The sequence below is a fragment of the Amphibalanus amphitrite genome, unplaced genomic scaffold, assembly GCF_019059575.1.
Source record: "Amphibalanus amphitrite isolate SeventyFive unplaced genomic scaffold, NRLGWU_Aamphi_draft 001472F_arrow, whole genome shotgun sequence".
NCBI classification, from domain to species: Eukaryota; Metazoa; Arthropoda; class Thecostraca; order Balanomorpha; family Balanidae; genus Amphibalanus; species Amphibalanus amphitrite.
In genome coordinates, this window is record NW_024882965.1 from 1 (window position 1) to 14,035 (window position 14,035).

The 14,035-nt window shown below is 50.1% G+C and overlaps 2 protein-coding genes across 3 annotated transcripts; both read right to left on the reverse strand.

Moving 5' to 3' along the window:
* Positions 1-1,223: 1,223 nt before the first annotated feature.
* On the reverse strand, positions 1,224-3,576 carry LOC122373285 (basic proline-rich protein-like; the record flags this gene model as incomplete). The annotated part of the gene is made up of 4 exons (XM_043351210.1): positions 3,573-3,576; positions 3,005-3,124; positions 2,591-2,719; positions 1,224-1,665 (listed from the first exon to the last, which is right to left on the reverse strand). Coding segments are annotated over exons 1-4 (695 nt in total), but the record flags the coding sequence as incomplete, so codon positions are not given.
* Positions 3,577-6,663: 3,087 nt separating this feature from the next.
* LOC122373286 (kielin/chordin-like protein) lies at positions 6,664-10,690 on the reverse strand. 2 transcript variants are annotated; one of them, XM_043351212.1, is made up of 3 exons: positions 10,568-10,690; positions 9,602-9,682; positions 6,664-8,425 (listed from the first exon to the last, which is right to left on the reverse strand). In XM_043351212.1, exons 1-3 carry the CDS (start codon positions 10,617-10,619, stop codon positions 7,344-7,346), a joined length of 1,215 nt encoding a protein of 404 aa, XP_043207147.1. In that variant the 5' UTR covers positions 10,620-10,690; the 3' UTR covers positions 6,664-7,343. The 2 variants fall into 2 exon arrangements, with proteins under 2 accessions (XP_043207147.1, XP_043207146.1); XM_043351211.1 differs by having other exon boundaries at positions 9,530-9,682; positions 10,568-10,683.
* Positions 10,691-14,035: the final 3,345 nt, after the last annotated feature.

Consider the following 14,035-nt stretch of genomic DNA (forward strand, 5'->3'; position numbering starts at 1 on the left):
GCTTATATCTCAGCAAACCACTTGACCGATTTACACGCGGTAATTTTTGTGGGTAGCTTCATTCCTTCTACCAATTTGGACTTTCCTGATGCATGTTGGTGACCCCATTTGCACGTGCCACGTGCAAAACGAAGAGGTGTCCGTTTGTAATTGTTGCATATCTCGGTAACTACTTGGCCGATTGCGCTGAAAGTTGGCATGTAGGTAGGCACCCACTAGGCACTGCATATCCATGCCAGAGTTGGGGCGCTGCTGCACGTGCGCACGTGCAGGGGTCGTTTCCAGATTTCGAGAACGGCTCGACCAATTACCCTCAAATTTGGTACACAGTTAGGGACCGGTTAGAGGGTGCCGTGCACAAGTCGTTGGGACCCATTTTGCACGTGCGCACGTGCAGGGTGCCGCTTCCAGATCTCGAGAACGGCTAGGCCGATTGTGCCCAAATTTGGCACATCGCTAGAGACCGGTTAGTAGGGTGCCATGCACAAGTCAGTTGGAGGTACCCCCTCGCAATTTCGCACGTGCAAGGCCCACCCTCTCGCTCGCTCCGTTAGTCGCCCCAAAAGGCGTTATACTGGTGGATATTGTTACTCTTATCAATGGCTGAAAGTTTCAAGGCGATCGTTCATTCGGTGAAGCTATGACGATGATTCTAACTTTTGTGAGGTGAGGCCACTTTAAGTGACCTGGTGGTCTGACCTTTTAGTACCTGAGTCTGAAATTTTCAAACATGTGTGGAAAAGATGCATGGACAGGTGTATCAAAAACGGCGGTCGTTTTTTCGATATCTGCGAAAAAATACAAGGGGTGCCGGAACGCCCTTCAACCCTTCTCGGCTTGGCGCGGGTTAATCGTATGATGCTCATTCGTTGATAAGAGATGATCCAAAGCGAAGGATATTCTTCAAGATATGTATTTCTAAACAAATAACCCAGAACCATTGTACGCTGTTCTATCACCACCAACATGTTTATTCTGAAAATCATTCGATTCCTTCACAATCGATGCGTGTCTATTCTAGGTATCCAAGAAGAAATATCTGCCTAGAGTGATAATGCCCATCATATCACGGACGAGTACTGCACATAGTCGTTCAGTGTCGCGCTGATCGCTCTTATCAATGGAAAGTCGGTCTGGTATGGATGTGAACAGTACCGACGACGGCGGGTCGCTCCCTTTATCCGTTATAGCCCGTGGGGGTACGGATGGGTGTGCAGCTGCACCTCTGGCACCCGTTGGCTTCCGGCACCAGGTTGCAGCCGGGCCGGCGGGGACACTGCGGGGGCGGAGGACAGGCCGGACCGATTCCACCGCCGCACGGGCCGCATCGGGGACAGCCGCCGCCCGGGCCGGCCGGAATGACACAGGCAGGGGGACAGCCGAGCGGCGGACACTGGGGTGGCGGCGGCGGCGGCTGCGGCTCGGCGCCGCACGCGCAGCTCAGGCAGCCGACACCGGTGACTAGGCTGTTGCAGAAGGCCGGACACACGTAGCTCGGCGGGTAGCAGCGGTCGGACGGTCCCGGAGGAACCGGCGGCCCCACTCCTCCCGGCCGCTGAGGTGTGGCCCCGCACGTGCACTGGATGCAGCCCCTGTTGTCCTGTCGCTTTCCGCAGTCGGCAGGACACCTGTAGTCGGACGGGTACCACGGCGCGGTGCATTGAGCTGGAACTGGAGTGAGAACTGTCAGTCACAAGAACAGACACTGTCACAGAAGATGCAGCTCATAAAACTTCACATGATGCGAGAGTGACTGGCTTGGAGTGATGCAACCACTTTGCGAAAGTGTCTCTTTTCTGTATGACTCATGAGTGAATGATCAATGGTGTGGGTGGACTCGTGTTTGAGTCGCGTGAATGATACCTTTCTATGCGGTAATGCAGTCTTCTGCGGATATTGGGGGTTAGTCTTCTATCACTTATTGCAGTCTGTTCGGTATGTATTCATGGCAGGCAAGCCAACGATGAAAGCGCAGTACAATGACTGGTGGGTAATATAAAGATAAACATTTCAAGGTTGTGCGTATTAAAGTAAAGGAGGAAGAAGATTATGTGACAGCGTCGAGACTTGCAACATGTCGTTTACATGCGTACATACCCGGCGGTCCCACTGGTCCCGGCCTCTGAGGTGTCGCTCCGCACGTGCACTGGATGCAGCCCCTGTTGTCCTGTCGCTTTCCGCAGTCGGCAGGACACCTGTAGTCGGACGGGTACCACGGCGCCGTACACGGAGCTGGAGCTGAAAAACACAAGACCGGTAATCTTTGGAACCCTGCTTGTGGTAATCCTGGGGATGCCACCACCATCGGTCATACATTTTCTGGTAAAATGCAAAAACGAATGTTCTTTTAAAATGCCGCTGAAACGGAGAATGGTCGATTAGTATTAAATAACAGAACTTAATACCCATTAAAACTTAAAATGATTTCGCAGTTGAAAAAAAATGAAAGGGACGTATCTGGAAAGGAATGTATCTAGGTGAAAGGACTATTGCGCTGCTGAGAAGCAAAAGTGTTGTTGTTAACACTTGTTTTCCTCAGTCCAACTTTTCAGCTGATTGCTGTATGATTATCATTGCTCTCATTATTTACCTGGCGGACCGATTGGCTTTTGGGGCGTGGCTCCGCAGGTGCACTGAATGCAGCCCTTGTTGTCCCGTCTTTCCCCGCAGTCGGCGGGACATCTGTAGTCGGAGGGGTACCACGGCCGACGGCACTCGCCTGAAAGAGCCAGCGCTGTGTCAATAGCATTTAACACCGTTCAATCTTCGTTCAGCGTATTAATCGTTTAATACATGACACGGACCATCAGCTGAACAATTTTTCACGGAGTCCGCTTGATTATACATCACATTTTGCGTCTGGAATCTTAATATCTGACTATATATTGCCTGTACCTAATAAAGATAATAATTTAACTTTAATACGATAATAACATTGCAATGATCAAATTACAGAATAATTGTGTGGGCGGCGTAGTTGCGCCGTGTACATATGTGTACGTACGAGGCGGTTTGATTGGCTCGGCTCCACAGGTGCATTGGATACAGCCCCTGCTGTCCTCTCGCACCCCGCAGTCCGGGGGACACCTGTAGTTGGACGGGTACCACGGACGCCGACACCGCCCTGAAAGGAAGGCCATAGATACACAGAGAGGTTACGGTGGCCCTGGGCAGCGACAAAGTGGACTTGAAATGTACAAATTGCTTATTTGTCTCGATGCTTGCTGTCTTTTTAGGTGGAGTTTATGTTTATGGACGAGGAAACTAAGCGTTATTAGTCACAGAAGTGAAATCGATATGCCTACCTACGTTTTCTAATGGAAACCAGAATCGTGTAGATGCACCAGAAACTTAATGTCATTATAATGCATTGTTTGATTCTTCTTTATCGGATAAAATTTTGTGTGCCATTTGTTAGCTTTCATGTTTGTTGAGCTGAAAATGGTTGATGACCATCGTCCGATTTCGTTGTCGAGCAGTCCTGTTTTTCTTGGTACAAGTAGTGATCATTACTTGAGGAAGAACGAGCGTCATTTGTGTCACGGTTAGGTTCTACCTAGTACCTAACTTACCCATTCCGTGATTATAAAACAAACTAATCATCTTCCTAATCACCTTCTTATTCTCATGAATTGGTGCTATCGGTAGACGTTATCAGTGGTCGGTAATTTGCCGATTGAAGTATTTCGTTTTATAAATCATCCGGACATCTGTCGCAAGGCAGACTATTTATATATCAGCAACCGTATGTATTGTCACAATGGTCCAATACAAAATGAATTGGCTGAAATAAAAGCCATCTTTCTGTCTATCAAACTATCCTTACTCGCTAGCATTCAACCCAACAGAACATTAGTTTTCTTTCTCGTTCGAAGTCGGGACTACCTTCTAATTAGTAAGTTTCTTTCGCACAAATGCCCGTTACACCCGGTGATACAGCCATGGATGAGACAATTATCTCATTCATGATACAGCCTAATAAATAGTTAATGTCCCTAACGTTGTCACTTTGAGGAAATGATATTGATACGACTTGTGATCACGGTTAATGCCTCATCACCACGGCACCGCCTTTTTCTTCCATGTCTTTCTCCAACTGGTCATGGTGTTGGCCTCAGTTCTAAACGTATATTCACGTGGGCTTCCTCGTCAGTAGCTGGTCTTGGCACTTGGCTGTGTCACTGCTGACACAGGCAGCGTTATAGTGGCCGCTGTCGAAAGCTATAGCCTTCAGTAGCCCGTGGAGATGCCGGTGACGGGCCCGATGTCGCAGCTGCACCTCTGGCACCCGCTGGCGTCCGGCACCAGGCTGCAGCCGGGCCGGCGGGGACACTGCGGGGGCGGCGGACAGGCCGGACCGATTCCACCGCCGCTCTCTCCCGAACAGGGGCCACATTCAGGACAACCAGTGGCCCCGATGATCCTCGGACATTGGGCCGAACATCTAACCTCCGGGCAAGAGGGACTGATGTTGGCACCTCCATTGTTGCACGGCCCACATTCAGGACAGCCGGTCGCTCCGATGATTCTCGGACATTGGGCCGAACATCTAACCTCCGGGCAGGAGGGACTGATGTTGGCACCTCCATTGTTGCAGGGGCCACATTCAGGGCAGCCGTTCGCTCCGATGATCCTCGGACATTGGGCCGAACATCTAACCTCTGGGCAGGAGGGACTGATGTTGGCACCTCCATTGTTGCACGGGCCACATTCAGGACAGCCGTTGGCTCCGATGATCCTTGGACATTGGGCCGAGCATCTAACCTCCGGGCAGGAGGGACTGATGTTTGCACCTTAATTGTTACACGGACCACATTCAGGACAGCCGGTCGCTCCGATGATCCTGGGACATTGAGCTGAACATTTGATTTCCGGGCAGGAGGGTCTGATATTTGCACCTCCATTGTTGCAGGGGCCACATTCAGGACAGCCGGTCGCTCCGATGATTCTCGGACATTGGGCCGAGCATGTGATCTCCGGACAGGAGGGACTGATGTTGGCACCTCCATTGTTGCAGGGCCCACACTCGGGGCATCCTCTTGGTCCGGTGGGCCGCAGGCAGCTCTCAGGACAGTCGTATACGGGAAAGCACGCCGGTCCAATTCCCTCGTCTGAAACGAGCGAGACGGTTACCGCTTGAGGCGGCAGTCGGTGGGACCAGTCAGCAACGAAATACGCTCATGCTTACTGCACTGTGAGCTGTCACCAATCGCTCTCAAATGTCACCAATGTCAGGTGACAGGTGGCGGTGACAGGTGAAGAAGGAGCTCATCCAAGGCGCGGGTGATGTGTGTCTACATGTGCCACACCTCGGGACGGGCTGGTGGGAGAGTGGGTGTGACCGACGTTGTAGCCAATCGACCCTGACCAGCCGGCTCAGGCCCTCCTCCCTCCCCTCCCCACACTGAACCACCTGTCGTCACAGACAGTCTCGGTCTAACCGACCGAGGGCAGAGTGCCGTGACTCGGCAGTTCGGAGCCGATAACGGGAGGTCACGTATATAGTCGCGTGGTGTTCTTACCGGACTCGGACAGCCCATTAATAACGAAACGGTGGACAAAAAGTAACGCAGTTACTTTGGGTAAATGATACCTATTACTCAACGTGTTAAACTTTTAAGCAAAACGGTCGGGCAACAAATGCCAAAGATCTTATTTTCGTGGACTAGGCTAATTAATTAATGTGTGTGGCGCACGTTATGTAGCGATTTTGGGCACCGAAATGAAATCAATCAGCGACAACAGTGCTGTCTCACGTTAATGATACCTACCAGCCATTGCGAATGGCGACTCTTTCATCGGACGCACACGGAAATCATTATTCACGACAGGCTCTGGTGCCTCCGTATCCACCCGATCGTCACTGCACGACATCCTGTGATATAGGACACGGAAACGACACACCGACAAACAACCCAACTGATCGCATCGCATGTCAGCGGTCCCTTCAACCTTCACACAGAGGGAGGTCATCCTGCAGAGGGAGCCAGAGGGCACTGAGAGCCATACGAGGCAGAGTACCGGGCGGGTCTGCTGCGCCCCCGGAGCAGGTCGATGTGCGTGCAGCCGGACCGGTGACCTATTTCACCAGCTGCTGCCGCTGCTCCCCGGAACGTACCGCCGCGGGCACCCCGGCTGGCTGGGTGACCTTGGTTCAGAGCACGGTCCCCATGGAATTGGCCCGCCCCCGGCTAACAGTTGCGTAAGGCGCCGCGGCCGGACATAGCCCGTAGTCTGCCCCTTCCCTGCACCAAGCGGTGATTCAGAGGTTCTAGGCTTTTGACGGCCAAACCGTTTATATGATTCGTAATTGTAGTCTGTGGTCCAGCTATCTGACACGTGAAATGGATGGGTGACAGAGGCGGATCCAGCTCAGAGGTTTGGGGGGGGGGGGGCAAACCATAAAAATTTATCGATTCTTTCCATGCATCGTCCATAGGCGTAATGTTAAAATCATGCCGTTTGGGGGGGGGGCAAATGCCCATTTTGCCACCCACCCCCCCTGGATCCGCCACTGATGGGTGACTCGGTTAGAAGTTATCTGTTGGGTGACCGACCACGGTGGGTAGCTTTGTAGGCTGCGAGACGTTCTGTTGGTTATGGTTCCCTTGTCACTTCGAGGTAATGGAGCTTACCGTGGATCCTAAACACTCAACAGGGATATATTGCAGTGTTAAATGTATTTTTACACAGAAATAAGATAAAGTTTCTAACCAGTCACACTCACACGTCAAAATAAATAGAATAAATAATCGCGAGAGACGCAAAGTCACGCATATCTGACTTTCTACTCTTTGAAATTACAGTCATACGCCTGAGTTCTCTCCGCTAAACATGTCTCCAATCAACTGTCTTGAATAAGTGAAATCGCGACCAATTTGCAAGCACCTTTTTCAAAGCTACGACAGGAAACCGATTCGATACTTGATGAGAGATGTGCTTATCATAGCAATGTGAGACTTTCCGACGACGCACCAGGAAGATATTCGAGAAATAGCCGTGCTAACTAAATACGAATCGCTGGGCTTCCCTGATTGAAAACGATTTTACATTCCCGGACGAAATATACGAGCGAAACCCTAAGAGCGTGCATAACACAGGCAAACAGTATTTACAACAGAGCGTTTTTGTTAGTAGACAAGAGCATTTGTACATACAAGGCGAAGGGGTGAGAATGATGCACAGTGCACACGCTGCCGTACTCGCGCGTATCTTCATCGATCTGGTGGTCAGTTCTATGTTGTTTCTTCTTCCAATCTGTCATTGACCGAATGAGTACTCAGCTCGGTACGAGGCGTCTACCGGCCGCCGAAGAGCTGACCCAGCTATCTCGGTATGATCGTCTACCGGCCGCCGAAGAGCTGTCCCAGCTGACCGAGCTGTCCAAGGGGACCCAGCTGACCGAAACCGCCGCTGCTGCTGCCGCCGCCGCTGCCGCCCTGACCCGGGCACAGGCGACGCGTGCAGGCGAACCTGCCGTTGATGCAGTTGCACCTGTTACAGTCCTGCTGGAAAGATTCTCCGGCCTGGCAGAAACCTCCATTTACCTGTTCGCTGCCGCCACCTCCAGGACAAAGACGGAACGTGCAAGCGAACCTGCCGTTGATGCAGTTGCAGGTGTTGCAATCTTGCTGGAAGGACTCCCCGGCTCTGCACTGGCCTCCGTTGACTTGCTCGCTTCCACCGTTTCCGGGACAAGCACGGAAGGTGCAGGCGAACCTGCCGTTGATGCAGTTGCAAGTGTTGCAATCTTGCTGGAATGATTCTCCGGCTCTGCACTGGCCTCCGTTGACTTGTTCGCTTCCACCGTTTCCGGGACAAGCACGGAAGGTGCAGGCGAATCGACCGTTGATGCAGTTGCAAGTGTTGCAATCTTGCTGGAAGGACTCCCCGGCTCTGCACTGGCCTCCGTTGACCAGCTGGCTTTCCCCGCAGGCGCGGCGCGTGCAGGCGAACCTGCCGTTGCGGCAGCTGCAGGTGTTGCAGTCCTGCTGGAAAGATTCGCCTGGTTGACAGAAGCCTCCGTTCACCTGCTGACTGCCGCCACCTCCGGGACAAGCGCGGAACGTGCAGGCGAACCTGCCGTTGACGCAGTTACAGGTGTTGCAGTCCTGACGGAAGGACTCGCCGGCGCGACAAAAGCCCCCGTTGACCTGCTGGCTGCCGCCGTTGCCTCCGCTGCCGAGGCAGAAGCGGTCGGTGCACTCGAAGTGGCCGTCGCGACAGGTACAGGTGTTGCACTGCTGCTGCACCTGCTGGCCCTCGCGGCAGCGCTCCTCCTTCGGACGGTCCTCGCAGTCCAGCTCGGTGCAGGCGATGTTGCCGTTGATGCAGGTGCACGTGTTGCAGCCCTTCTGGAACCGCTGGCCGGGGAAGCACTGGGCCGGGCCGCGGGTCGGCTCGGGGACCGCCGTCGGGCTGGTGCCTGTAACCACCCCGACCAGGAGGCGGTTCAGAATCTGGCAGGGTCGGGGTGAGCCCAGACAGTGACGTATCCAGCTTTATATAAATGCCACGAGATCGATTGACGGCTGGTAAAGAAAGTTTTCACTAGAAGCGCCTTTGTTTGACTATTTGTTGCTTACGAAATTAGTTGCAGGTAATCAATATGTTTTTTTCTTTTAGTCGAACACAATGAAAGTGGCGAGAGAGCTACCTGGATACGTCACTGTCGTTTACACGTCATGCGCACGAACTACTAGCACATAAAAACCAGGAAGGAGCAGACGGCAATGCATATTTACAGCCTCATCAGAGAAGAGTGAAAGCTTCAACTTGAGGGGTCTCTGCAGACGAGAGATATATGTGCAATGGTGGGCAGCTCATACGACTCGAGTAATCTCTTGAAGAGGATGGCTCGACGTTGCAACTTGAAAGTACGTGAATAGCAAGGGAAACAATAGCAAACTGTACAACACAAATATATACATACAGTACCTACATATTTACATGGAAGGCAATGTTAATCATGCGATTACAACCGTACCAGAGCGCTATGCATTTAAGAAGTGCAAAGAAAAGTTTCTGATTGCTGAATTATTGCTGATCTTTGCATGCATCAGCCACAACCAAAGCTGAGTATATAACCGCAACAACCATGCACCTCAGTAAGTAGTGCTACATGCATAAGGAGAAGCAGCATCCACCAAACAAGCCAGAGTATGGAGGGCCATATGAAATAGATTCGAGCAATCCAGCCAGTTTATTGTCACCTGATGCGAATCCTTCATCCCGATACCACAGGCTGCCAACGGAGAGAGATCTGCAGATCCAATCAACCAGTCTGTAGGTACGAGCTTTAATTATGTTCTCGGAGAGCATTCATGCCAATCAGCGTACCGCGCCGCTAGTATTCATGCAAGCCTCGCCAAACGGATATAACGCGACGAAGACGGGACGGACTCCGAGCCAGCGCTCTCCAGTTGCCGAAGATCCAGTCGGACGGACGGACGCAGGTGTTGGTCGCTGCTCGCTAATATAGATAGATTGGAGCACATGCTGCGCCCGAGGCGCTGTTATTGTTATTTACCGGCCGCGCTGGGTGGGAGGTAGAGGCCGTTATTGCCCTGCGCCCCGACCTCTGCCGGGGGCTGACCCTGACCTTGCGTCTGACCCTGACCGCCCAGCTGACCGATGAACCCTCCGGCCAGGTTCTGCAGGAGACCGCCGATACCGCCGCCCCCTGTCGAGGACGCAGTCACCAACGGCACAGACAATAGTGTCGAGGATGTAGTCACCAACGGACTAGACACATAGCTCAACGGCAGACACACATTGTCAACAAATATCATGTTTTGGGTAACAAATATATATGCCGAAATGACATGCTCGTAGGTCCTTATGCGCTCAGGTTCAACCCAAACGATGCCTAGGCTCACCACTCAAAGGTTAGCTTATAAGCTTGACCGGAGATTAAAGAATAACTTTGTATGTAGGTATATAGTTAAAACAAAGCAAAACCACTTATATTATTTTTATTATCAAGCCATGGATGAGATCTCTACTATCTCATCCAAGATCGAACGATGTTTATAAAGTGTGTCATTAAACGCATTCACGCAATGGAAGCCTTACGACACCATACATTTGCGTGAACCCACTGTAATTCCCACATTAAAAGGTGCATTTTTAGCGGTCATTGTGACATCGTCTATTTCTATCCGTAACATAAATATTTATTTTAAAGTTGGTAATGGAAAAAGAGAATGAAAAACATTAAAAATGTTTCTGATGAACAGGCTGCAAAAACACTGCTTTTGTTGGTATAAGTTGTCGGCAGTAAATATGTGACAGATCCCATTTACCAATTGTGAATATCGGGCGGTTGCATTGTTGTCAGTCATATTTAGCGTAGTTCCTTCCAAATAACTACAAAATATAGAGTGACATGAAATTATACGAACGCTCTATGGTTTTGATGCTTAAATAGAAAAGGTTACCATTTGAGTTGGGAGATATCACTATAGATAACTGAGTTTATGTTATGCCTATTAATCTATTCAGTATTTGACATCTTTCAACTTTCCACCTATAACTGTTCGCTGAGGCAGAGCGGCGGCGGACTTACTCTGTGCGGAGGCGATGGCCAGCAGGCCGGCCAGAACGAGCAGCACCCTCATGTTGACCGGATCTCGGGGAGAGAGAGCTGAAGGAGCGACCGATCTCAGCGACGTCGGAGCCACGTCTGCCGGGAGCCAGTCCCGCCGTCTCGCCGGCACCTCGGGCTCGGGGGGGGGGGGTCGCTCTCTCCCCACTTCACCCACCCCGGACCCATCCCCAGTGTTGTGCAATGACTGAGGCTTGTCACCGTCACCGAGGTCAGTGCTAAACACCTCCGAGAAGGGTGTGTCCTGGGAACACTGAGGGAGAAGGGGAGATAGAAATGTAAGAAAACAAAACAACGATAACTGGAAAAGCAAGAATGAGAAAAACGAAAGAGTAAGAAACAGATAGATGACTTATGAGAGTAAAAGGAAAAAGAACTGAGGAGAGAGAGGGAAGGGACTTGGTAGAGAGATAGAGAAAGAGAGAGGGAGGGAGGGAGGGAGAGGGAGAGAGACGGCCTCGAGGCCATGAAGTGACGCAGCCGGTATCACCTGGTGGCGTACCCCGCTGGCACCAGCTGACTGATATGGGGCCTTCATGGCGGCTAAACGGAGCTAATGGGTAATCGGGCATGGGCTCCAGCACACGGCTATATGTATAGGCAATTGATTGGCTGTTACGATATTTAAATTGAGTGACGGGTGTTGTGCAATGGGTTTATAGGCGATACAATAAACCATGCTATGAGCTGTTGAACCGGTGAAGGTGTGAACATTCAGCGTTGAACGCGTGACCACGGATGGCTACACAACTAATGATACTTATTGCACGGAATAATAGTCTAACGACATCATTACAATTTACACCATCAACATCGACATAACGACAACCACATATCATTGTCGTTAGACTTTATATTCCGTTCCTATTGTAATCGCAATACAGTTTAGAAGTCAAATAGAAATGAGCGCTCATCAGTAAGACGATCAGGGAAGGCTACCGTTCTAATTTCTAGGTCAACAATGTGCCTTCGATGCAATTAGATGCTGATGAATTTGACATAACTAGACCTGCGTGCTTAGATGCATTTTTGATTGGCGTAATTCATCAAGGTGGAAAACGCCGAATGGTTACGTGTTAGGACGGATTTTCTACAAGGATTATAGGAAAATGATTATCATTAACTTTTAAGGATTATCAGGAATTCCTCATGCGTTCAGAGTTGGGGCGAACGGATCTGAACATGAGAGGCTATCTTCAATCTCAAATCTGAGAGACTCGCTCTTGTTTTAGGGCACGGCTGGTTGACCGCAGATGATAGATACAGTTATTGTCGTTGCTTTGTTTCGTCATGTCCTGCTTGTTTTTTTTTTTTTTTTTACAGTTTACCTGCCGATCCACGTTTTATGGCGCGCTTTACCTACCACAATACCTACCTCCTACCTCAATGCTTCAGTCGTTTTCCACCAATACCCGGTTCATGCTCGTGACCTACCTGTAATTTGATTTGTTGAGAAAGGTATTTTTGTTCCATTGGCACCACTTCAGTGCCGTAGAATGGAAGAATGAAATAAGGACGTCGGGCTGACATTAGGTACCCCGACGCGACGGCGCGCCGCACCGGCCACCGCGCCCGCGTATAAAATATAAGTGATATTCATATCTGTTCATCAGACATTTAATTAACCCGCGCCCCAGTGGCGGTCTCGGCCAACTTCGCCCTAGTGGGGGGGGGGGGGGCATATGTTACCACCCACCTCTAACTCAAAAACTAAGAGGGCTAGAAAGACGCGGTAAAAAGCAGTCGATAGCTCTCAATGCGTACGTTTGAAAGTATTTCGGTCATTTTTTCATCTTAGAGCAATATTGGGGTCACTAGAGGTCATCAAAGGTCAAAATTTGCCAAATGTCATCATATTTTTCAGAATTGATGCATTTATCTCAGGAACTAACAGCTAGAAAAACGCATGGAAAAGCAATCGATAGCTTTTGAGCTCTTCTTTTGATGAGGTCATCATCAAAATTGACCTCAGGTCATGAACGGTTTAGCTTCCAGAGGACAAAAACTCCAAAAATACCTGTTTTTACGAAAAGTATTTTTCGACAATAACTTTTGAATAAATAAAGTCGCGACATTTCTATTGCCAGATTCGTGTTCCTCTCGCCGAGACGCGTCGAATTAACTATAGTTTGACCTTGAAAGGTCAACTTCAAAATTTGACCTCAGGGCAAGGTCATGACCTGACCGGAAAAGGTCATGTTGCATATCATTAGATGCGTCTCGGCAAGACAAACACAATGAGGCCAACCCCAGCGTTCTATCTCTTTCCAATCGAGAGTTATTGGCAAAAATCTGTTTGTAGCCTCAAATGACCTCGGATGACCTTTCTAGAGGCTATCAGCAAAAACGACACCTTGGTCGTCACGGGTGGTCCAAATCATTGTGATTCTGAAATATTTGGACTGTTCCTATGCGTAAACACGGATCCAGAGGCCTTTTCGTTTTTCTCCATTGACTTATAGGTAATGGAAAGGTCACGCCACTGACCTGACCTTAGGTCACGGATATAAAAAATCCGAGATATACAAATTGTAGGCGCCCATACCATCATGCAATCCATCAAGTTTCAAACCTTTCTGACAAACACTGCAGGCTGGAGAGGATTACAAACTTTTTTAGGCTTGGTCAGTTAACTTGACCTGGTGACCTGACCTGACATGACCTGGGGTCAAAAATTTCACACATTGTCCAAAATTGATGTACCAAAAGCTACCCCAAGCGGCGCGGCGCTACGCGCCGCGGTTTTTTATTCACACGTAAAACCGCGGCAGGGTGGTAACATATATGCCCTCCCCCCCACTGCACTGGGGCGAAGGTTAAGCACTTTATAATCATGGGCTCGAAGACTGTGAAAACACAAAGAGGCCGTAACGTATCAGCGCAGTAAATACAGATAACGCTTGAAGCGATCGGTGACTGCAATAATCCATAGAAAGCTAGCCCTATCTCATCTGTTTGGGACGCGGACATGTTCCTGGTTGGAGCTGCAGTCTCCACATTCGCGGAGTCGTGGTCGCCTGAAAGGCGGACTGTGCCGTAGGGCACCCGGGCATACGGCACAGCGTATTTACTGTTCGGTACTCGCTGTTCGCCGCCTGAGGAAGTTTTGTAACGTCTACGGTCAGGCATTGCAATTTGCAACATGGGTTAGAACACCTTTATAGGAAAAAGGTGTCCTAAACCCACCTAAACCGCACAGCAGTGCATAAGGAATCAAAAGCCAAAAAGCGTTTGGAATTTGTAAAAACAAAAAACTATGGGGTATATGCCCGGGGACCCCCAGCGCCCGAGCCCGCCTTTCTGGATCTGCTGATCCGGCATGTCGACGTCACGCGATGAGAAAGAGACGTGGTAAGAAGGACAGTGTAACTTCTGTCCTGGCTGTGAGAACCATGCTGAATTATTAATTCATCTTTATTTTGAAAGAAC